The 23,869-nt window shown below is 38.5% G+C and overlaps 1 protein-coding gene across 1 annotated transcript in view; it reads right to left on the reverse strand.

The window, feature by feature from the left end:
• Window positions 1-23,869, reverse strand: part of si:dkeyp-118h9.7 (sacsin) — a 40,398-nt gene extending 16,529 nt beyond the window's left edge. Inside the window, exons 1-7 of the mRNA XM_028810371.2 lie at window positions 23,774-23,869; window positions 18,871-18,953; window positions 18,521-18,608; window positions 11,442-11,553; window positions 7,768-7,914; window positions 5,664-7,104; window positions 64-152 (exon numbers count right to left, since the gene is read on the reverse strand). Of these exons, the coding sequence (XP_028666204.2) occupies window positions 64-152; window positions 5,664-7,104; window positions 7,768-7,914; window positions 11,442-11,553; window positions 18,521-18,608; window positions 18,871-18,890 (1,897 nt within the window). The 5' untranslated portion in view covers window positions 18,891-18,953; window positions 23,774-23,869. The remainder of the gene's footprint in view (window positions 1-63; window positions 153-5,663; window positions 7,105-7,767; window positions 7,915-11,441; window positions 11,554-18,520; window positions 18,609-18,870; window positions 18,954-23,773) is intronic.

Genomic DNA, 23,869 nt, shown 5'->3' on the forward strand with positions numbered 1-23,869 from the left:
TGCCTATCAAATATTCAATGCAAAGTATTTTCCTACAATAGTTTGTAAAGGCTGGAAACTTACCTTCTGCAGCTAAATTCTTCAAAGAGCCAAACACAGTAGGTTTTAGTTCTTTGGAAATGAATTGTTTTTCCAGCCCAGGTAACAAGGACCTGAAAATACATAATTAATATGTTCTATAATCACGTTTTCACACTTCATTCGCATACTAACTCTTAATAATGGCTCCAATTAAAGGAGCTCAACATCCATCCACACATTTTGTGAATGTTCTTTGAGTTGACACAAAGTCAAGAACCCATCTTAGATGAATCACAAATTCATTGCAGGACACACTCATTTATACAAGTAAAATTCAGAACTACCGATTGACATAACTTGCAAATTTTGACATGTAGAAGAAAATTATGTAAACACCAAAAAGACAGTGAAATTAAAGTCCACTCACAAGAGGGGTGAAGCAGCAGTGCTAAACACTGCACCAAAAAAGACTTCTTTTAAAATGCCTACAATGTAATTATAATTATAATATTGACTTCTTATCAAAGTTATAATCAACAAATTATCATTTAAAGAAATGCTTAGGTATACTATAATATCATAACACACTGATGAAACACTGTGATGACATCTAAACTTAGCATGGCTTTGAAAGGAAAGTAGACGACTTTTGATATAATGATCTTGACTAATGTCATTTCTCACACTTACATTTAAATACCATAAATGCACAAGATTAGAAATAAACATAACCACGCTTTGGTGACTTTCGTTTTTTCATCAGACATCTGCACAACCTGAACTGGTAACTGTGAGACAATGATCTCTTTCTTTATTTTGAGCACTGCCTACTGTTAGGTTCAAGGCCATTATTTTCTCATTACCTTTCTGTCAGGCATTATAAAATGTGAGCAGCTGCTCCAATTGGAAGACTACCAACATCTTATGACATTTGAGGTGATTGTGAAACCGACCAAAAGTGCAGTTGTGGCAGTTTTCCGGAACATGGTAGACGAAGCAGGAACCAACTCATCAGACAAAGCTTTAGATTTACCAGTCATTCTGCATAACTATTTTAACTGAGATCAGTCACCATGAGAGGGTGAGGAGCTCTGTAATGCAGAGACCTCAGAATATATCCATTGCTTGACTGAGAAGAGACAAATGAGATGGTTTGTTTAGGATGATCATTGAGTGTCTCTGTCATTATGTTACCAGTGACATGGTGGCATGTACATTCCATATCAATATGTTGCCACCATGACCCTCACCAAGAAAAGTTGAATAAAATACATATTTATTGTTGATTATGATATGCCTAAGTGGTTTGGTTTACTTATGACACCAGACCAAACTTCGTAATGAATAGCTGAGTCAATTGGACCTCTTCATTTAAAAGAAGGTTTAATCAGACAAGAGGAAGTTCATCTAATTGTGTTGGTGTTCTTTACCTTTGGAGATGGACAGAACTACTAGCCACTGAATGCTGTAAGAATTCACTGAGCTATGACATATGGATAAAGAACTTGGGAACAAGGTCACCTCAACTGGAGTAAAAAGTCAATGGTGACAGCAAAACAACCGAGTATGAATGGATGTTACTTTAATGACTACAGAATAGTGAGGTAAGAGTGGGGATGTGGAGTTGGTACACAAAACCTTCTGCCCTGATTATGAATCCTCTATTAATGGTATTACCATCTCTCGAGTCTAACTCTTCAATTTATAGAACAATCAACTTCAACTACAACTTCTCAATGCATTGTACCACTGATTCTATTTGTAATTAGACTAAAATATTGTCACACACGTCCGAGTAGGAGGTAGCTGAAGGCAGTAGCGTAGCGTGGGTGTCAGCCGCCCGGGGCGAAGGAAAATTCCGCCGCCCCCTTATTTAGGTATGGTTCAAATTTTCACAAGATATTATTATTTATTGTGAAATTTTGCCGCCCCTGCTGCCCCCACTACGCTACGCCACTGGCTGAAGGGCTTAGAGACTACTACTAATACATCCGCTCAGGGGGCAGTGGGGTGCACTAACTCTCTTTCTAACTCTCCTGTAGATCTTTCCTGGGAAATCCAGCCAAGAGCCAGTGCCTCAGCTCAAGGCACATCACTTCCAGTCCCGGGCCCGAGGACGACATCACTTCCAGCCCCGAGGATGACATCACTTCCTCCGGACTTCCTATAAAGCCTCACTTCCTACCTCCGGAATTCAGTTCTGTTTTGGACCCTGACTTGTAACCATTACTTGCTTTGAACAGCCTTACTTTGTTTTGCAGCCAGGAACATATTATACAGATGGCTGCCCCAAACCTTTGCGATGTCTGGTGTCTTTTCTTCTCACACTATGTTAATTCAAAGCACACAACATGCAAGATCACTGCAACTGTGGAACATCAACATCCTAGTTTGGGTTTAAAGCAAATAATACAAGGGAAAAATCCACAAAAGAAGTTTTGAAAGAAACAAACATATGAAAAATAAAACTCTGATGCCTCCCTGGAAATGCCTGGACACCAAGTTATATTTCTCTCCTCTATGCAGAGGGATATGTGGTCCACTTCATACCTCTGTACAACATGTAAGCACACCTTCCTTATCATGTATAGTTTTGATTTAGAAACATCTGGCCACTTTTTGTCCCTGATTCCAAGTTAAGTGCAGCAGTGACCAGCCAAGAATCACTTTCAGGCTATATGTAACTGTGTGTATATATATATATATATATATATATATATATATATATATATATATATATATATATATATATATATATATATCCATCCATCCATTTTCCAACCCGCTGAATCCGAACACAGGGTCACGGGGGTCTGCTGGAGCCAATCCCAGCCAACACAGGGCACAAGGCAGGAACCAATCCCGGGCAGGGTGCCAACCCACCACAGGACACACACAAACACACCCACACACCAAGCACACACTAGGGCCAATTTAGAATCGTCAGTCCACCTAACCTGCATGTCTTTGGACTGTGGGAGGAAACCGGAGTGCCCGGAGGAAACCCATGCAGACACAGGGAGAACATGCAAACTCCACACAGGGAGGACCCGGGAAGCGAACCCAGGTCCCCAGGTCTCCCAACTGCGAGGTAGCAGTGCTACCCACTGTGCCACCGTGCCGCCCATATATATATATTGTACTCAGTATTTTCTTCTTATTTAATTATTACTTATAATTAGAACAACTGAACAATTTTGACAAGACAGGTCATTCAGCTATTTTATCGACTCACATTTTCCATATTGGCATCAAGTCGAGTTCTGAAGGATCCTACGCTCCTACTTTCTGCCACACTACTAGGTAATTTATTGTATGTGTATATGATTCTTTATGTGAAGAGACAGTTCCTACTGTTTGTGCAAAATTTAACCTTACCAAGTCTGAGGCTGTGACTTATGTACTTGTTGAAGGACACATTTGTAAGTAGCAGCTGGGATCCAAATTAACAAATTTCTTTCAATAACTTTAAAAACTTCAATCATGTCACCTCTTTATCTCTGTTTCCTAAAAACTGAAAAGGTTCAATTCCTTCCGACTTTCCTCATATCTCATACCTCAATCAAATCAATCAACCCAGTCCATTTTCTGTAATTTATATATATTTTTTATGCAAATGTGATTGTGGTTGTCTTTTTATTGGTACTGTTGTATCACTGTAACTATTCTGAGGATATGTGTAAGCTTTAATTTAATTGTACTTCTTCTTCTTATTTCAGCTGCTCCCGTTAGGAGTTGCCACAGCAGATCATCTTCTTCCATATCTTTCTGTCCTTTGCATCTTGTTCTGTTACACCCATCACCTGCATGTCCTCTCTCACCACATCCATCAACTTCCTCTTAGACCTTCCACTTTTTCTCTTGCCTGGCAGCTCTATCCTTAGCATCCTTCTCCCAATATACCCAGCATCTCTCCTCTGCAAATGTCCAAACCAATGCAATCTCACCTCTCTGACTTTGTCACCCAACCGTCCAACTTGAGCTGACCCTCTAATGTCCTCATTTCTAATCCTATCCATCCTCGTCACACCCAGTGCAAATCTTAGCATCTTTAACTCTGCTACCTTCATCTCTGTCTCCTGTTTTTTGGTCACTGCCACTGTCTCCAACCCATATAACATAGCTGGTCTCACTAGCATCTAGACCTTCCCTTTCACTCTTGCTGATACCCGTCTGTCACAAATTACTCCTGACACTCTTCTCCACCCATTCCACCCTGCCTGCACTCTCTTTTTCACCTTTCTTCTACAATCCCCATTATTCTGTACTGTTGATCCCAAGTATTTAAACTCATCCACCTTTGCCAGCTCTACTACCTTCATCCTCACCATTCCGCTGACCTCCCTCTCATTTACACACATGTATTCTGTCTTGTTCCTACTGACCTTCATTTGTCTCCTCTCTAGAGCATATCTCCACCTCTCCAGGGTCTCCTCAACTTCCTCCCTACTATCGCTACAGATCACAATGTCATCAGCAAACATCATAGTCCATGAGGACTTTAATTTAATTGTACTATTTACACAGCAGTGTCAGTGATGACCTGTGGAGCTCCTTGGGCATCCCCATACCAGACATGGGTGTACTTGCAGTCCTGAGCCCCAGCTCACATTTAAAGAGGCAGGAAGCCCCCATGTACCCTGCCTCCCCATTTTACAGCAGGGGTTCACACACTTGCTGCCTGCCAATGGTCTATGCAATTCTAATTCCCATTCTCATTGACATTTGTCCTGTGCTGCTTTTTTGATCCTACACACCCGTCTACAATATATATATATAAATTGTTTGACTCATTGCCATTGTCATTGTTGTTCATTGCTTATAGTCTAACACTGTTTGGTGACCAGGAGAGTGGATTCTAAAGAAATCAATGCTGGTTGCAAATTCAAATTAAATTACAAAGCTAATAGAAATATTACAATGAGCTATGCAGACTAGAATTTTTTGTAAGTTACATAAAATGAAAATCAGAACATTTCAGGAAGCTGAAAATTTTCAATTTCAGGAAAACAAATCTCTGGAGAGTTACATTAACATCTTCTACAGCAATGGCATATTTAAAGAAAGCTAGAGGTCTGTTTAATTTCAACACAATTCCAAAGATTCACGAGGAGCATACACAATCCCCATTTAAAATCCTTGTATATGAATGGATTCCTTATGAAAGTATTATTTACACTCTGGATCCCAGCTATTACATTAAAATAAATTCTTAGATAAGAACAAAGGTTAGAAACTTAAGAGCAGATTTCGCTCAAGTTTGATTTTTTTCTCCACACAAAGAACCTCAGAAACATTGCCAAGTACTGTGGTGGAGAGTAAGGATCTTCAAATCTTGACATGATGCTATTTTTGACAATCTTGGTAAAGGATCTTCAAATCTCGACATGATGCTATTTTTGACAATCTTGGTAAATAAGATAAATTAACTTCTTAGACTGGATGGCCAGTTCTTGTCAAAGTTTTTCTAATATTGTAATCCTATATCCTAAATATATATACTGTACAGTATAAGAGATATTACAGCATTAAGTATGTTAGGGATGCTTCATGTGTTTGCTCAAGGGCTGAAGTAAGTCAACATGTGCTAAAAATAATTCAATCTCTGTGCATAAAAATTTGAAAAAAATCTCCTGACTTACCTTGGAAATTCTTCACTATCAACAAATAGTTTTTCATGGCAGTTGGGGACATGAAAATCAGAAAAGGAGCCATCGCTGAGAGGCAGCAATTTAAGACCTTTCAGTTTGAAATGATCAGGTTCTTTAAGAACAAACTCAAGAAGCGACATTTTGTCCTCTCGAGTCAGTTTATCTAGTGCACACACTTTCAGCAGGTCACAGACAAATGCTGGAGTAGTTTTTGTGATTTGATTTCCAAGAACACACTGAATCGTTTGATTAACATGGTCTGGAACCTTCACCAAAGGCTTCTGTAATAAATAAAGAAGATTTTCAACAGCTTGTCTGATGGCCTGATCTTCAGAAGCTGCTTGGAAAACAGCATCCAGTGGCTTTATCCAGTCCATGTTGTTATAGGCAGAATAAAGAACTTTAAAATTGAATAAGAGAGCCATTGTTTTTCTTGCTATTTTCTGCCAGCGTTCATTGAACACCATTTTTTCTAAATCTGGCCAGAGACTGTAGGTCATCATTGGTTCTAGAATTTTGTTGCCTTTATGAGCTTCAGCAATGGCATCAAGAACAAACTGGCAGTAAGCCTCTGGAAGTACATCATTTACCAGCTGTTCATTCCACTGAGCAGCTTCATCGTGTTTTTGGTCTTCTTCAATCCATTTGATATAACGACGGTTATCAGTGAGCCCAAAGCAGGCATTCACATGGACAGGTAGTCCTGTGGTGTTGCTTTCATTGTCAGGCAGAGGTAGAAAACAGCTCAGGCGTCCTCTGCGCTCTGGTGCATGACCTTGGCCTATTGGGAATGCAAGGCCAACGCGGGCAAAATATTTTAGCTTTTCAGCCAGAACATCAAGATTTTTATTGAACCCAGGTTTAGAAGAAACAGTAGAAACCAACCAAAGATTGCTTTGCTGTTCACACATTGGCTTATCAAGTGATAGCTCTTTAAGAGCAAAAGAAGATTCTACACCTTTTAGTCCAATCTGGCTATCTCCATTCATGTTGCTGCTGAGTATTTCCTGGGAAGATGAAACTGACAGGATCTTCTTCACTTGCCCTTCGGGACTGATGTGCTTCAGTGTAATTGATGACACATGTTTGAGAAAGAGAAGGCTAATCTCTGCATCAATTGAAAAGGAATTGAAGAGATCAAAGATTCTGCTTTGGTCATATAAATTGTCTGCTATATCTGAAATGTCATTCCGCAGTGGGAATCGAAAGATAGTCCCATGAAAGAACTGTCCACTTAGAGCAGCATCCCAGGATTTTCCATTATTGACTTCAGCAACAATTTGCCTCAGAGGTTCAAATTGGTCTGAATGTTCCAACACTTCTGCTATGTCTTCATTATCTTCCAAAGACCACATGCATCCTCCATCTGGAAAATACTTCTCCTGTGGATCCATAATGCCAATCTTTGTACCACTGAAGATATATGGCAGATCTGAAGAGAGAGATGTAAAGAAATTGAAACTGTCACTGTTTATGTTAAAGGTGGGCGTTGAGAAACCTTCAATGCCCTCTTAAGATCTGCAGTACTTGATGTTAACATTAAAAAAAATAATTTATCCATTTATAGTAAGAAAACGTTGTGAAACTGTCTGAGGGACATCTTCTGAACTGTTTTCAGGTGTGTCAACCAAAAGAGACATCCTGGTTTGACTCTGTTTTCAAATGTGTAACAAGTTGTAGATCACCTTCATTATAACTAGTCAAACAAAAGCTTTAATTTATTCTTCACTTGTTAACTTCAGCCATCCAGGCTGGAAAATCAATACCTGCAGTTTACATTGCAGGGCCACTAGAAACTACAGCATGTCTAAGCAACATGGAAGACTATATGGGATGTCAGGCAATCATAGGGCACATTCACTGATACCAGGGTACTTTAGAAATGCCAGTTAACTTATTTACAATCTTTACAATGTGCCATAAAAAGAGTAACTGAAGTAAGCCATCAGCCCTAAACTCCACACAGAAAGTAACCCGGCTGGGAATCAGAAGTAAGTACCCTGAACTATTACGCAGAACCGCTAACATGTTTATTATACTTCTTTGAAAAACAAAGAAAGAATGACCATTATTAAAAATACTACATTTATCTTACCTGTGATGTGGTAAATTGAGTTAAACCCAATACCAAAACGACCAATTTTATCTGGATCTTTGCATTTGAAGCTTCTTCCAGTTGCTTGGATTCCCTCCCAGTCCTCGTCTGTGAAGCTGGCACTGTTGTATACCACCAAAGAGGGACCTTTACATGAATTATGTACTTGTTAGTAATGCTGTGAAAAGCACTGGTGCCAACTAACTTCATAACAAAATACAAAAGCAGCTACAGTAAAAGTCACAAACATAAAATTTTACTACACTTTTGCTCATTGGACACCTTCCCTTTTATCATTGTAGATCAGTTTAAATACCTAGGGGTAAACATCACAAATAAACATAAAGCTCTTTATCAACAAAGTTTTGCCGCATGTATGGAAAAAATTAAGCAAGACTTGCATAGATGGTCTACCCTTTATCTCTCTTCAGCTGGAAGAATTAACATTGTCAAGATGAATATCCTTCTTAAGCTTCTTTTTCTATTTCAAAACATTCCAATATACATCATTAAATCATTTTGTAAGAAATTAGATTCAACCATAACCTCATTTATTTGGAATTCAAAACATCCACGTATCCAAAGGGCGACCCTACAAAGACCTAAGGTGGAAGGCGGCAATGGCTCTACCTAACTTTCAATTTTATTACTGGGCAGCAAATATACAAACTATAAAAACCTCGACATGGACACAAATAGATACACATACACAGGCTTGGTCCGCAATAGAAGTAAAATCCTGCAGTACTTCTTTATATTCCTTGCTTTCTGCCCCTATAAATACAAGTTATCACCAATATACTAACAACACATTTCTTTCACTACCTTCAAATTAGAAACTTTGTTAAAGAGAACCTGGCTGATTTCCCTCACCTCCCACCTACCACTATGCCAGAAAAAATACTGATCAGTCTTGAGGACTCAGAGAGCATCTCCGTAATATATAAAACCATTTTACAGTCCCTCCATTTCAAAGATCCAAGAGTACAGTGGAAAAGGATCTCTCACTCAACAGCTCAGAAAAGGAGTGCAAAGCATCCAATTATTCAACTTAAAATTATATATTGAGCACATCTGTCTCATTTAAAATTGTCCAAATTGATTCCAGACCAAGATCCAACCTGCGAACATTGCAATCAAGTTCAAGCCTCACTGGGCCACATGTTTAGGCCTGCACCAAATTAACATCATTCTGGACCAAAATCTTTAAATGCCTCTCAGACAGCCTTGGTGTCACAATCCCTCCTAATCCACTAACAGCTGTGTTTGGTGCACCCCCAGATGGGCATAAAGTGGAGAAGGACAAACAAACTGTGATCACCTTTACTTCACTATTAGCACGTAGACTTATCTTGCTCAATTGGAAGAATCCTAACCCTCCTCTTTTAACTCAGTTTGTAACTGATGTTTTTTACTATTTAAAACTGGAAAAAATCTAATTCTCACTTAGAGGATCTGTGCGAAACTTTTTCAAAACCTAGCAGGATCTAATCATAAACATTTTAGAATAAGCATTTAAATTGAGGAAGCTTATTCTCTCCCCTCTTTTTCATTCTATTTATTATTATTCATTTATTAATTTATCTATTTACTTATTTTTACTAGTTTAAAGTTTAACTCTGCTGGCCCAGCTCTTTTTCTCATGGATGGGGGTTGAAGTGTTTCAAACTTAGTTTTGTTAAACTTGACTTGCTTGTATGGAATGTTATAAAATCAGTCATCCATCCATCCTTTCATTTTCCAACCTGCTGAATCCGAACACAGGGTCACGGGGGTCTGCTGGAGCCAATCCCAGCCAACACAGGGCACAAGGCAGGAACCAGTCCCGGGCAGGGTGCCAACCCACCGCAGGACTAAAATCAGTCAAATGCAAATAAATAAATAAATAAATAAATAAATAATGAACCTGAAATTCTTCAACTTTTCACTATTAATTCTTGACAGCAAGCAAGTCTTTCCTTTAAGTTGATTACAAAATCAAGAAGGGGAGCACCAGCATCCCCTTTAATTTAAATAAGACAATTAATGCTATTTCAGTAATCCATCCATCCATCTATCCATTTTCTAACTCGCTGAATCCGAACACAGGGTCATGGGGGTCTGCCGGAGCCAATCCCAGCCAACACAGGGTGCAAGGCAGGAACCAATCCTGGGCAGGGCGCCAACCAACCACAGTATTTCAATAATAATTCCAGAAAAATTTTCACCACAACTGGTCTTGCCACATGTGCAGTGTGTCTTTGGTATATAGAAAATGGCTTCAGATTTTCTATACATCCATGAACTTTGCTTCAGTAATAATTTGAGATAGTTTGGTCCTAGCTTGTCTGAGAGCTGCCATGACTCCAGATCTATATGCAGCATCACTGACTTTCAGCAGTGAAGGAACATCTATAGTCACAAAGGTCTTTTGTTTGGCTCTTGTGTAACACATTTGGGATGGAGAAACATCGTCTGGGCTTGACACACTACAGACTGATGAAATGGATATATTAAGGAGGAGCATCAACAGCAGTTATTGTCAGTTAAAGCAAGGTGAAGAAGTGATTAAATTAAAAGTAACAACTGCATATAGGGGAGAGTGAACAAGAAAATGCTTATTTTAACAATAATACTTTAGAAATTTGATGGATGAATGGATGGATCTTTCCTCCAGAGTGATTCAGAGAGACTGAATTTGCTTCTGTATTTAAGCTTACAACTTAAAGTGACTGTTTATGGTGTTACAAATGTTGCCACACAAATACAATTTAAGTAATGGCCTTTGTTATGTAACTGTATATTATTTTGTTATAGTACAGTACTATTGGGCATTGTGATTTAAATGCTTCTTTTGAGGTATGGCATTCACATGAGTCTAGGAAATCCCTTTAATTTTCACACACAGAGATAGAGGAGCACTACATCTTCTGGACACTGATCCTCTTATGTGTTCTGTACAATGTACAATGCAATGCAATGTAAGCTACAGTAGGTCTACTCACTAAACATTGTGCCGGATAGTGGAAAGTTGCTCCACGTTGATTAGCATATGCAGTAAGACATTTGTGACAGTAATGACCCTACAAACCTATGCATGCAGGAGGTTATTGAATAATAACTACCTTTGCCTTACTGTTATTATAAAACTTTATACTTGCTTTAGCTAAATTTATGTTATTATTTTACAAGTAAATAAAACAAAAAATGATCAAATAGTTCTTGTGTCACACATAGCTATAGTGTCATTATTTTCATCTCCAATTTATAAAGGAATGTGGACAAGGGAGAGGTCATTGCTGTTAAATCTACAGGTTATGGAATTAATCAACATTTATACGTGGGTCAGTGTTAATATTTTCTGTTGTGGTAATAGTGTGAATGCAGTTCTTGAAAATGGGACCAATTCAGGACCGGCAGAACAAAATTCGCAAGAGGCAGGTCCAAAGGTGCAGCAGGGTTTTTGCTTTTGTTTCTTTGCTGTGCTCCTTTGTTCATCACTTTCTAGTGTTTGTTCAATAAAACCGTATTTATTAATTCACTTTGTTCTTTTTTGACAAATATTTGATGTTGGTTAAATGTTTAGGTGTTGCTCCCTCCCACATCTAAAATAACATTTTTGCTTGCTAGCTATATATTCCTAATATTAAGAGAAGTTTTGCAATATTTCAAAACACACAGGCAGACAAAAATACCTTGAAACTTGCTCATTTCTGCATCCCAAAGTTTCTCTGTTCCATAGCTTCTTTCATCATACAGGAACATAACGTCTGTGGCTCTTGCATCATCTGCATTTTGTATGAGCTCCTAATTTGGAATATAAAAGCATCCATATGATTTGAATTGTACTTTACTTTCTGTTCATGAAAGTTATCTAAGCTTTTTAAATGACTAGACATAATGAGTCCTGGCTCTGCATATTCTGAAACTTGAACAATGAGAATGCCACAAACTCACAATATCATGAAACTCTGTAGTGTGTGTCAATCTATACAATCTGAAAAAGGTGTTTGCCAGTATGCACAGTGGCCAAAATGGGAATATGAGCTAATATAGCACTTGTGCCCGGGTCCGACAGGCTGATATTTCTCCCTTTTCAAAAACAGTAGTCCCTAAAAATAAACTAGCACTGTAAAGTGCTCGGCCAAGGGCAATGGTAAACAAAGCTGGAGTTACTCTCCCTGCAATCTCTCTGGTTTTAGCTAGCCTGAATACTGTGATTTTTTACAAGGTCTAAAAATGTAGGAATATAGAAAATGAGCAAAGTAGTTATAAAAAATTGCATTGGCCACATATAAGAAGTGCTGATATTGAAGTACGTAAACTAAACACAAAGAAAGTTAAATACTAGTTTGATCATATCTCAGAAATCTGTTTCTATACTTGTAAAATTGGCTACTTATTCATTTGTTTCAACATAAATGAATAAACAGAACTACTGGTTTCATCAAACCTATTTTGTTTTCTGCAAAGATTAATTAACCAAAAAATATCTGTATCTTCTTCTTCTTCTATCGGCTGCTCCCGTTAGGGGTTGCCACAGTGGATCATCTTCTTCCATATCTTTCTGTTCTTTGCATCTTGCTCTGTCACACCCATCACCTGCATGTCCCCTCTCACCACATTCATAAACCTTCGTTTAGGCCTTCCTCTTTTCCTCTTCCTTGGCAGCTCTATCCTTAGCATCCTTCTGCCAATATACCCAGCATCTCTCCTCTGCACATGTCCAAACCAATGCAATCTCACCTTTCTGACTTTGTCTCCCAACCGTTCAACTTGAGCTGACCCTCTAATGTACTCATTTCTAATCCTGTCCATCCTCGTCACACCCAGTGCAAATCTTAGCATCTTTAACTCTGCTACCTCCAGCTCTGTCTCCTGCTTTCTGGTCAGTGCCAGCGTCTAAACCCATATAACATAGCTGGTCTCACTACCATCCTTTAGACTTTCCCTTTCACTCTTGCTGATACCCATTTGTCACAAATTACCCCTGACACTCTTCTCCACCCATTCCACCCTGCCTGCACTCTCTTTTTCACCTCTCTTCCACAATCCCCATTACTCTGTACTGTTGATCCCAAGTATTGAAACTCATCCACCTTTGCCAACTCCCTGCATCCTCACCATTCCACTGACCTCCCTCTGATTTACACACATGTATTCTGTCTTGTTCCTACTGACCTTCATTCTTCTTCTCTCTAGAACATATCTCCACCTCTCCAGGGTCGTCCTCAACCTGCTCCCTACTGTCGCTAGAGATCACAAAGTCATCATCAAACATCACAGTCCACGGGGACTCCTGTCTAATCTCGTCTGTCAACCTGTCCATCATCATTGCGAACAAGAAAAGGCTCAGAGCCGATCCCTGATGTAATCCCACCTCCAACTTGAATGCATCCATCATTCCTACCGCAGACCTCACCACTGTCACACTTCCCTTGTACATATCCTGTACAACTCACTTCTTAACCCAGCCAACTGGTTTCATCAAAACTATTTTGTTTTCTGCAAAGATGAATTAACCAAATATATCTGTATATGAAAAAATAAATTTCAGTAACTTCTAAAATGACTCAATACATATACAAGACTATTTACATCACAAGTCATCTGTTCATGTGTTCCTACTTGCAATTGAACAATGCTATAGGAGTACACTGGAGTCAGAGTCAAGGTTCAAAGTAAAGTAAATAAATTAAGGGCAGAAAGGAGGTCTTGTAAAGCAAATTATAGCCATAATTCGCATTCTTATGTAAATTAGCTTCATCAATTATGCCTTATTCAGCAGGCATTCCATCCTTCAATTCAAAGATGAACAGCAATGTACTGTTCTTTAATATCTCTTTAATTAAGAAGATAGAAAAAAATAGAAAAATAAATAAACACATTTATAATATTATAATGGTAAAGTGAAGTCTTTTGTGAAAATCTGTGGTAGCTACCAATTGCTGGCACATATTGGAGCTCAGATGAAACGATAACAAAGAAAGAACATCCTTTACATCCTTATTGTTACCAACAAACTGAATCTAGGCCAAGAAAATAAAAATGCACAATTGCCCAGAACTGAATATCCCTGGTCAGTTTAAGAAGCTCTTCTTTTCTTTCTTTACTGTAGCAGAGCATGCCAACTGTGACTTCTTCTGCAGGTTTCCATTAGCTTGTTCCCGCAATGTTGAACTCCGAAACTGTCTTCAAATTGATTCACCAAACCATTCAAAATCTCCTGCATCCTTTATAAGTCTCGCATATGTTGTCTTTTTTTGTTTTTACTTAATCACCTTTATTATTATTATTACTATTATTATTATTGTCTTTTTACATTCACATTCAACTCATGAAGAAAAAAATGACACACATGCCCTCTCTCCACGACTGCACACGGCCTCATCGAGCGCCCCTCCTGTTTTTTTTTTCTGTTGTGCCTTCCTTTTCTGACTTACCAACTAACTGGACCCAAGCATAACTACCTGAAGGAACAGAAATTAAATAATAGTAATAAATAATAAACATTTTCCCTCATTGTAACAATTTAACTTGAACTTATTTAAGGGTCACAAGGATGCAGAACCAATGCACCCAGTACAGGGTGCAAGGCAGGAAGCAGTCCTGGACAGGGCCCACTCACACATAACCACACTGGATCATTTTAGAATTATCTGTCTGTCAAAGTCATATCTTTAGGGATGAAAATTGAAGTACCTGGAGTAAAGTACATGAAAAGTCCAAATTGGCAATGACTGGGAATGGTATTTGAATCATGAACACTAGATTTGTGCTCCACATTATTAATTATGAAATATTATAGCTCCACTTACTGTACAATTTGTGCCCTAGTTTACTGACTATGTTACTGAACATAGAACTGAAAACCCAATTGGACAATTTTCTGTAAACTCTGCATTATTTATATAGATAAATCCCAGGATATATATTTAAAAATCGATTCTGAATATAAAATTGAGTATGATTTGTTCCATAGCCTTTTGAGCACTGGGCACACACTAATGAATCAAGAATTATTTGGTTTGGTCAAAACTGTATAATATTCATCTGAACTTTTTGTGAATTATCAAAAGATAAATATAGTGTCTCCAATATATGAGTGTAACTATTAGTGTAACTTCAAATCATAACTGAAGAAGTATTATTTCTATTAACTGTTTGCTCGACTAAGACCTGTATGATAAAAAGATTGTTGTAATAAAAAGTGTGGTGTCCTAGAAATTCAGAGCAGAAGCATAAGCTCACCTCTTAATCTATTGAAGAGGGGCATGGAACCTACATGAAACATCAGTGACAGAGGTGACTACAAAAGGTTGTGGCCAACAAGAGAGCAATGTTTGTCATTGCAACAATCCTAGTACCCGTTAAAAGGTACTCTCTAATAAAGTAAAAGAATTAAGTGTTTGTAAAAGGGTCTCTGGATTTGAATAGAAGTTAGTTGGCCCAGAAAACAGAAGCAGTATTAGTAGCTAAAATGAGGCTGAAGGTTAAGCCAAGCATCTTATAATAGATCATTACTAACCATTTGATGACTTAGAAGGTGCATCCCACTGGCAGTATTTAGAGAAAACAGGGAAATGTTGGCGTGGACCAGAGACATTATTGGAGTAATGCTAATATTCAACGATTAGATAGGTTGGGGATCCTTAAAGAATCTGAGGCTATTTGCATATGTGTTTGCACCATTTTGCTGCATTTGCAGATTTATTTCATGCCTATTTTAGTCTCCAGGAAGTCAAGACAGTGGTGGTTACTTGTTGATATGCAGCAGATGGTGTTACTATTGGCAAAACACATGCTTGTGTGCATTATTCTAGACTTCATTTTGAAGAAAATTCAATCACGATAACACTATTAGAACATTGCTGTAATCATAGAAAGCTCTGTCATTAAGTTGTTCAGATCTGAAAAAACATAATAACAATTTTTTTTCTTCAAATTTATTGTCTAATTTTAGGAACCTGGTGCCCTAGATTGAATAGCAGCCCCAGGGTATAATCAGAGCAGTGCTCTTTTGTTTATTCAGTGCCCCCCTATGTTGATTTCTGACATTTTGCCATTTGTCCTGGTTAACAAGAATTTTGGTCTTTTAGCCATATTTGGCTTACCTCAGCTATTCATAAAGAACACATTGATCTAACAGCTAGAAATGTTATTATTTTATTTTGAGGATCTGCTAGATTCTAATGCATTTGTTAAAAAAAGGTTCACATTCTTGGCCTCTCTTGGAAAGCATGTGCAAAAGGGGAAAGAAAGAAGGCTCCAGCCAACTTTTAGTCTTTACATTCATGGCAAGAAATTTGAATTTTATTCTTGAGGTAAAACAGAGGCTCAACTGTTTCTGTTACCACAGATATCTGATGACTCCAGCCTACATGTTTTTACAGTAGATCTGGACATGGTAATGTCCATAAACTACAGTGGGGCAAAAAAGTATTTAGTCAGCCACCAATTATGCAAGTTCTCCCACTTAAAAAGATGAGAGAGGCCTGTCATTTTCATCATAGGTATACCTCAACTATGACAGACAAAATGAGAAAAAAAAATCCAGAAAATCACATTGTCTGATTTTTAAAGAATTTATTTGCAAATTATGGTGGAAAATAAGTATTTGGTCACCTACAAACAAGCAAGATTTCTGGCTCTCACAGACCTGTAACTTCTTCTGTAAGAGGCTCCTCTGTCCTCCACTCATTACCTGTATTAATGGCACCTGTTTGAACTCATTATCAATATAAAAGACACCTGTCCACAACCTCAAACAGTCACACTCCAAACTCCACTATGGCCAAGACCAAAGAGCTGTCAAAGGACACCAGAAACAAAATTGTAGACCTGCACCAGGCTGGGAAGACAGAATCTGCAATAGGTAAGCAGCTTGGTGTGAAGAAATCAACTGTCGGAGCAATTATTAGAAAATGGAAGACATACAAGACCACTGATAATCTCCCTCGATCTGGGGCTCCACGCAAGATCTCACCCTGTGGGGTCAAAATGATCACAAGAACGGTGAGCAAAAATCCCAGAACCACATGGGGGGACCTAGTGAATGGCCTGCAGAGAGCTGGGACCAAAGTAACAAAGGCTATCATCAGTAACACACTAAGCCGCCAGGGACTCAAATCCTGCAGTGCCAGACGTGTCCCCCTGCTTAAGCCAGTACAAGTGCAGGCCCGTCTGAAGTTTGCTAGAGAGCATCTGGATGATCCAGAAGAGGAATGGGAGAATGTCATAGGGTCAGATGAAAAAAACTCTACTCGTCGTGTTTAGAGGAGAAAGAATGCTTAGTTGCATCCAAAGAACACCATACCTACTGTAAAGCATGGGGGTGGAAACATTATGCTTTGGGGCTGTTTTTCTGCAAAGGGACCAGGACGACTGATCTGTGTAAAGGAAAGAATGAATGGGGCCATGTATTGTCAGATTTTGAGTGAAAACCTCCTTCCATCAACAAGGGCATTGAAGATGAAACATGGCTGGGTCTTTCAGCATGACAATGATCCCAAACACACCGCCTGGGTAACGAAGGAGTGGCTTCGTAAGAAGCATTTCAAGGTCCTGGAGTGGCCTAGCCAGTCTCCAGATCTAAACCCCATAGAAAATCTTTGGAGGGAGTTGAAAGTCCGTGTTGCCCAGCGACAGCCCCCAAAACATCACTGCTCTAGAGGAGATCTGCATGGAGGAATGGGCCAAAATACCAGCAACAGTGTGTGAAAACCTTGTGAAGACTTACAGAAAACGTTTGACCTCTGTCATTGCCAACAAAGGGTATATAACAAAGTATTGAGATGAACTTTTGTTATTGACCAAATACTTTTTTTCCACCATAATTTGCAAATAAATTCTTCAAAAATCAGACAATGTGATTTTCTGGATTTTTTTTTCTCATTTTGTCTCTCATAGTTGAGGTATACAGTACCTATGATGAAAATAATCTTTTTAAGTGGAAGAACTTGCAGAATTGGTGGCTGACTAAATACTTTTTTGCCCCACTGTATAAGAAATCTTACACAACCTGAAGGTCACCTGACGTGCTCAGCCAGCCAGAAACGTCTTTTGAGGTCAGAAATGTCTAAGAAAAGCCTTGTGCCTGCCATACTAGAGCCTCACTAGTGTTCCTTATGGAAGGTGAAGTCATTTCTATGCTATTTATATTATATAAAAAGAGTCAAATAATTAAATGTATTGTCTTGAGCAAATATTAGAAATTATAATACTTTTAATACTGTGTTATACTCTCAATTGTCATTAAATAAAATCCTTTTGAACCTTGACTTTTAAGATGTCCAGTCTCAATTCTTCTACCTCCTGCAACACTGATCCCCCTCTGCCTTTTATAGAGCCAGGATAACCCCAGGACAATTTTTCATTAATAATGATCAGAGGAAGCCATGTACTGTATAAGCCATGTGACCTTCTGGCTTAACCATATTCAACTGTCAAAAACCACTCCCTTTTGATGATGGCCTCATGAAATTGCTAATGCTCTTACCATCAAGGTATAGTACAACCTGCCTCCTGTCTTAAACTATTCCATTTTCTTTGTAGCTGTAGCCTTAACTGGTCTTAACATCACAATGAGTAACATTAATCATTTTACTGAGCATGTTTCTTTTGAGGTGAATAATGGTTAAGGAAGAATTAAAGCCTGTTTGTAACACAACCAAGGGTAATATAAGTAAAACGTGAACGGCGTACCAACAACATGAAGAAATAATTTCATAAAAGTCTAATTGTTATGAGGAGTGTGTCTGTTTTGATGAGTTACCTTAAGGATCTGCCCACCATCAGGATACCTCCGTAGAATATCTTTCAAGTAATCAAGAAAAGGTGGTGGCTTTGCCCCAAATCTTTTCCTAAGAAAGTTTAAGAAAATAAAATTAGGAAAAATCAGCAATCTAAAATCCACTGAGTCTGTCTATAGATGCAAATTGGAAAGGCACTGTAGTTGTACAGTATATATGGTTTCAACATGATAGAAAGTCAAGGACAGAGATGCACAGGTATGAATGCTTTGGGACTCTGCTGCGACTCCTACAGGGCCCACCAGAGACATGTAATAATGGACTTGCTATGTATAAATGCAAACACCAGTGTGAAGGATAAGCAGAGACTTACCTTTTCTTTACTTTACTCATCTCTTCTAAGTTTTTTCCTGCTTTTTCAGAGGGGAGTGATAATTTAATGCCAACCAAAGAACACTAATGAAATATTAGAAAAGAAAAAAAAATAGAAAGCTTAAATATTATCATTTTCTTTTCACAAATTTAAAGCATTGCCTTATAGAATAAAAATCTGTCCCTATATACATAAAACCTCTTAAGGTTTAAAACAGTACACAGGGTTAATAATAATAATTAATCCTTTACATTAATATAATGCTTTGTTCGCTACTCAAAGTGCTTTACACAGTGAGTGGGGAGCCACTTCAGCCACCACCCATGTGTACAGTAGCACCCACCTGGATGATGCAACAGCAGCCATTTTTGCACCAGTATACTCACCACACATTGGCTGTTAGGTGGTGAAGGGGTAAGAGATAGTTAGCCAGTTAGAGACAGGGGATGATTAGTGAGCCAGAATGACCAGGCCGTGGTGAGCAATTGAGCTAGGACACCTGGATACACCCACCTCTTTATGAAGGATGCCTAGGGATCATTAATCACAGAGATCTCAATTTTACATCTCATCTGAAGGACGATGCCATTTTTACAGCACATTGTCTTCGTCGCTGCACTGGGGTATTGGAATCCATATTCAGACCACAGGATAAGCACCCCCTCACCAACATCTTTTCCGGCAGCAGCTCAAGCATGGTTGGTCTCCCATCCAAGTACTGGCTGGATATGAATATACTTAACTTTTGGTGGATGACCTGTTCTGAACTTCATCTTATGTTAAAACATCTCACAAACTCTTTGTAGAGTGACTTCAGAACATTTATTTAAAATAAATCCACAAGCTATTTATAGTTTTTTTGTATAGGTCTGATTTTATAAATGTTCAATGTGTATGCCAAATGCTTTTTTAACTACTTATTTTTATTATAAAAGAATAGTGTGATATGATATGAAATAAAAAAGCTGAAAAGTTCAATACTTTATAGTTATAAAAAGTATACAGTTACATATGTAACTAGATCAAATGTTTGAGAAAAACAACTCACAAAAGAAACAAAAGAAAACAACTCTCAAAATAGTATAATAATAATATTAATGTGGAGGCTGAACCTTCTTCATGGCTGCACAGTCTTACTTCCAAGTTCTAAACATCTGCTACTCTGTCCACAACAAAAGCTGTCCACTGTGGATTAATACTCATGAATATTAAAATGAAATGTTTGATACTGTACATCATTATCAATAATTGTTAACATGTCATTCATTCTCATTGCATTTTCTTCTACCAATTACTGAAACTGATCTGAAAATGACAATACAGCGAAAAAGTTTACCAACCTGCTTGGCAGGTTGGTTAAGTCAGGGTGAGAAAGAGAACTATCACCTCTTTTGATGTTCTCTTTTACAAAAGTCCATCAGCCTTGCTGGGCCATTCCTGACCAGTCACAATCTTGGCATGTATCAGCTCAAAGAGGTGACGAGAGAGAGGGAACAGTTACTTTAGACCCCATGAGCATGGAATGGCACAGGCAGTGCACATAGAAGAGGAGGTGAGCAAGACAGGGTTGGAAACTCTTGCAGGGGAGCAGTATGAGATGGAGAGGTGGAACTGAAATGCAGCCTATGGAGATTTCAGTTCAGCTGCTGTGTAACTAATGTTCCACCTTTCTCCCCTCATTCACTGGCCAAGAGTCCTGTCATTAATTCAAAAACTCAATCTCATGTGAATTGTTTTTCCTGTTTATGCCTAGTACGTTTATTCTGGAAGCATTTATTTAACATTTTAGAAAATACTTCATGTGTTTTTCACTTTGTACTCATCTGGCTAGACAACTGACATGTATATTATATGACACTAGCAATGTGACTTTTTTATATTTTTTATGAACATTTTTGATATGTCTATGGTCACTACAGAGCATCATTCTGTTGCAAAGCATTATTCTGTTTTGTTTCCATTCCCAATTAAAATATGAACTACACTGATAAAGGTCCACTTTCATGCAGTAATTTCAGAACACTTTCAGTTATATTTATTTAAAAAATATCTGAATAAATTTAAAGGCAATATTTAAAATTGGAAATTATTTCCTCCCACAGTCCAAAGACATGCAGGTAAGGTGTATTGGCGATTCTAAATTGTCCCTAGTGTGTGCTTGGTGTGTGGGTGTGTGTGTGTGTGTGCGCCCTGAGGTGGGCTGGCGCCCTGCCCAGGGTTTATTTCCTGCCTTGTGCCCTGTGTTGGCTAGGACTGGCTCCAGCAGACCCCCATGACCCTGTAGTTAGGATACAGTGGGTTGGATAATATAATATAATATAATATAATATAATATAATATAATATAATATAATATAATATAATATAATATAATATAATATAATATAATATAATATATGGGTGGCACGGTGGCACAGTGGTAGCGCTGCTGCCTCGCAGTTAGGAGACCTGGGTTCGCTTCCCGGGTCCACCCTGCATGGAGTTTGCATGTTCTCCCCGTGTCTGCGTGGGTTTCCTCCAGGCGCTCCGGTTTCCTCCCACAGTCCAAAGACATGCAGGTTAGGTGGATTGGCGATTCTAAATTGGCCCTAGTGTGTGCTTGGTGTGTGGGTGTGTTTGTGTGTGTCCTGCGGTGGGTTGGCACCCTGCCCGGGATTTGTTCCTGCCTTGTGCCCTGCGTTGGCTGGGAATGGTTCCTGCAGAACCCCATGAGCCTGTGTTAGGATATAGTGGGATGGATAGATGAATAATCTTTATATATAATATGCTACCATGTCTGTTCATTAGTCTGTCCAGGATTTTAAATCACCTGTAGCTCGCAAACCGTTTGACCTATTGACCTTAAATTTGGAATTCATATACTACGTGATGTCTACTATCTGCTTTTGGGGTGATTATTGACCTCCAAGGTTATTCCTCTATTTATTTTATTGTAGAATGAACTCTTGACAGCGGCCAGCATGGCGGCACATTCGTACGTGTGCCGTTCTCATCCCTACCACCTTCGCCGTCATTTCCTCTACCTCTTCATATCTTAAATCATTCCTGAGACAGATTGAGCACTTCAGTGCCAGCTTAAATAAAAAATGAAGGAAAGCATACTAAGTAATTGCAACACAAACACTGACTTAATCAGTTTTAATGCGAAAAGATGCCGACGAAAGAAAGAGAAGAAGCAGGCTGCTAGGGTGGAAAAAAGAGAGCTGCTCAGAAAGCAGCAATCGCATCAACCTCTGAGCAAACAAATGCTAAACGTACAGAGAAAGAGGATGAAAACTAGGAATGCTGAAGTCAAGTGTATTCATGGAACGTTATTGTGCAGTGCGCCGTTACTGGTATAATATAATATAATATAATATAATATAATATAATATAATATAATATAATATCCATTTTCCAACCCACTGAATCCGAACACAGGGTCACGGGGGTCTGCTGGAGCCAATCCTAGCCAACACAGGGCGCAAGGCAGGGAACCAATCCTGGGCAGGGTGCCAACCCACCACAGATAATATAATATAATATAATATAATATAATATAATATAATATAATATAATATAATATAATATAATATATGTAACTGTACATACATGTGTTCTTTGCCATAGCGGTGTTCTTTACTGTTGAAGAACGTGTTATTATTCTACACTGTAGTATTTGAATATTTTTATATTTGATTGATATGGTTTTATATTGTATGCCTGGAACATCCACCATGGTGTTGAAAGCATTTAATGTACTTACGACTGTATTTTTGTTTGGTGACTGAACTCAATACAGTTCTTTAACTAGCCAAAGTTTGGTATCTGAACAAAACGTCTACTCTATCGATATTTGTTTTTCTGCTGGAATGCAGATGTCTGCTGATAGGGGCACTGACCGCTTGCTAAACCTTGTCTTCAGTCTAGCGCTTAAATGCTCAGCACGTCGTTTACTTTAAATTCTTCTGATAAAAGCTAGCGGAATCATTCGATTTTCAATTGTAAATTAATTTTGACTATAGTGCCCAATTGTGGAGGAATATTTCTGATAAAATTAAATAAATAAATATTGTGACAATAAATGCATAACAGCAAAATGAAATGTGAGCATAAGTAATTAAATGTGTCACGAAATGTATTTTATGTGTTTATTTAATCACTTCTTTATTTTGTATGTTAGTCACACCTCACTCAGCCAGAAATAAGCCCTGAAACGAAAGCTGTCACTTTTACTCGTTAAGGTTGAGAGAGTGGATAGCAAGTATTATTTTTTGATTGGTGAATCGTCTTCAGAGTTTAAGAAGTATTCTATTCTTCTGATAACCAAGGAGAATTTAAGTTGCGAATGTCATCCTTTTAAATAATATTTCCAAAGCAGTATGATCCAATAAGGGGTCGGGCAGGAGCAGAGCCTATTCCGATTGCACCGGGTGATAGACAGGAACCAACCATGGATGCAGCAATAGAACTTCGAAGAACTTGACTCACACGCTCACGTACAGTTTAGAATAACCGATTTACTGGAGTGCGCGTCTTAAATTTCTTGAATGAATGGCGGAATACTCGGAGAAAAGCTCACGCTGATACACAGACTTGGGATTCAGTCACGGTAGAGGCAGTAGCCAGCCGAATAAACAATTACAAATGAGAAGCCAATTTCAGGCTCGTCTCACCGCCTTTCATCGTATAGGCGCTGGCCGATGGTTTCATTTTTAAATCCCCATTCTTTCTCTGTCAGTCGTGTTTTAAGAAAAGACTCCGCCCGGCGCCTTTACAAAACCGGCATTCTCGTCCTGTGCAGTTATTTCACATAATTGAATTCATATACATTTCGATGCGCTTTCGTAATATATGAAGTTGTTCTTACTTTGGTTTACAACAAAAAAAGTGATAGGGTACAACGGAGACAAAATATCACTCACCTTGTGACAATCGCAGGATCGCTGTTGCTAAGTCAATGAGAGTTCACCACTCTGGACTCAGTTCTTGGTTTCATTTAATTTTTATTCTTTGCTGTG

The sequence above is a fragment of the Erpetoichthys calabaricus genome, chromosome 9 (assembly GCF_900747795.2).
Source record: "Erpetoichthys calabaricus chromosome 9, fErpCal1.3, whole genome shotgun sequence".
Taxonomy (NCBI): Eukaryota; Metazoa; Chordata; class Cladistia; order Polypteriformes; family Polypteridae; genus Erpetoichthys; species Erpetoichthys calabaricus.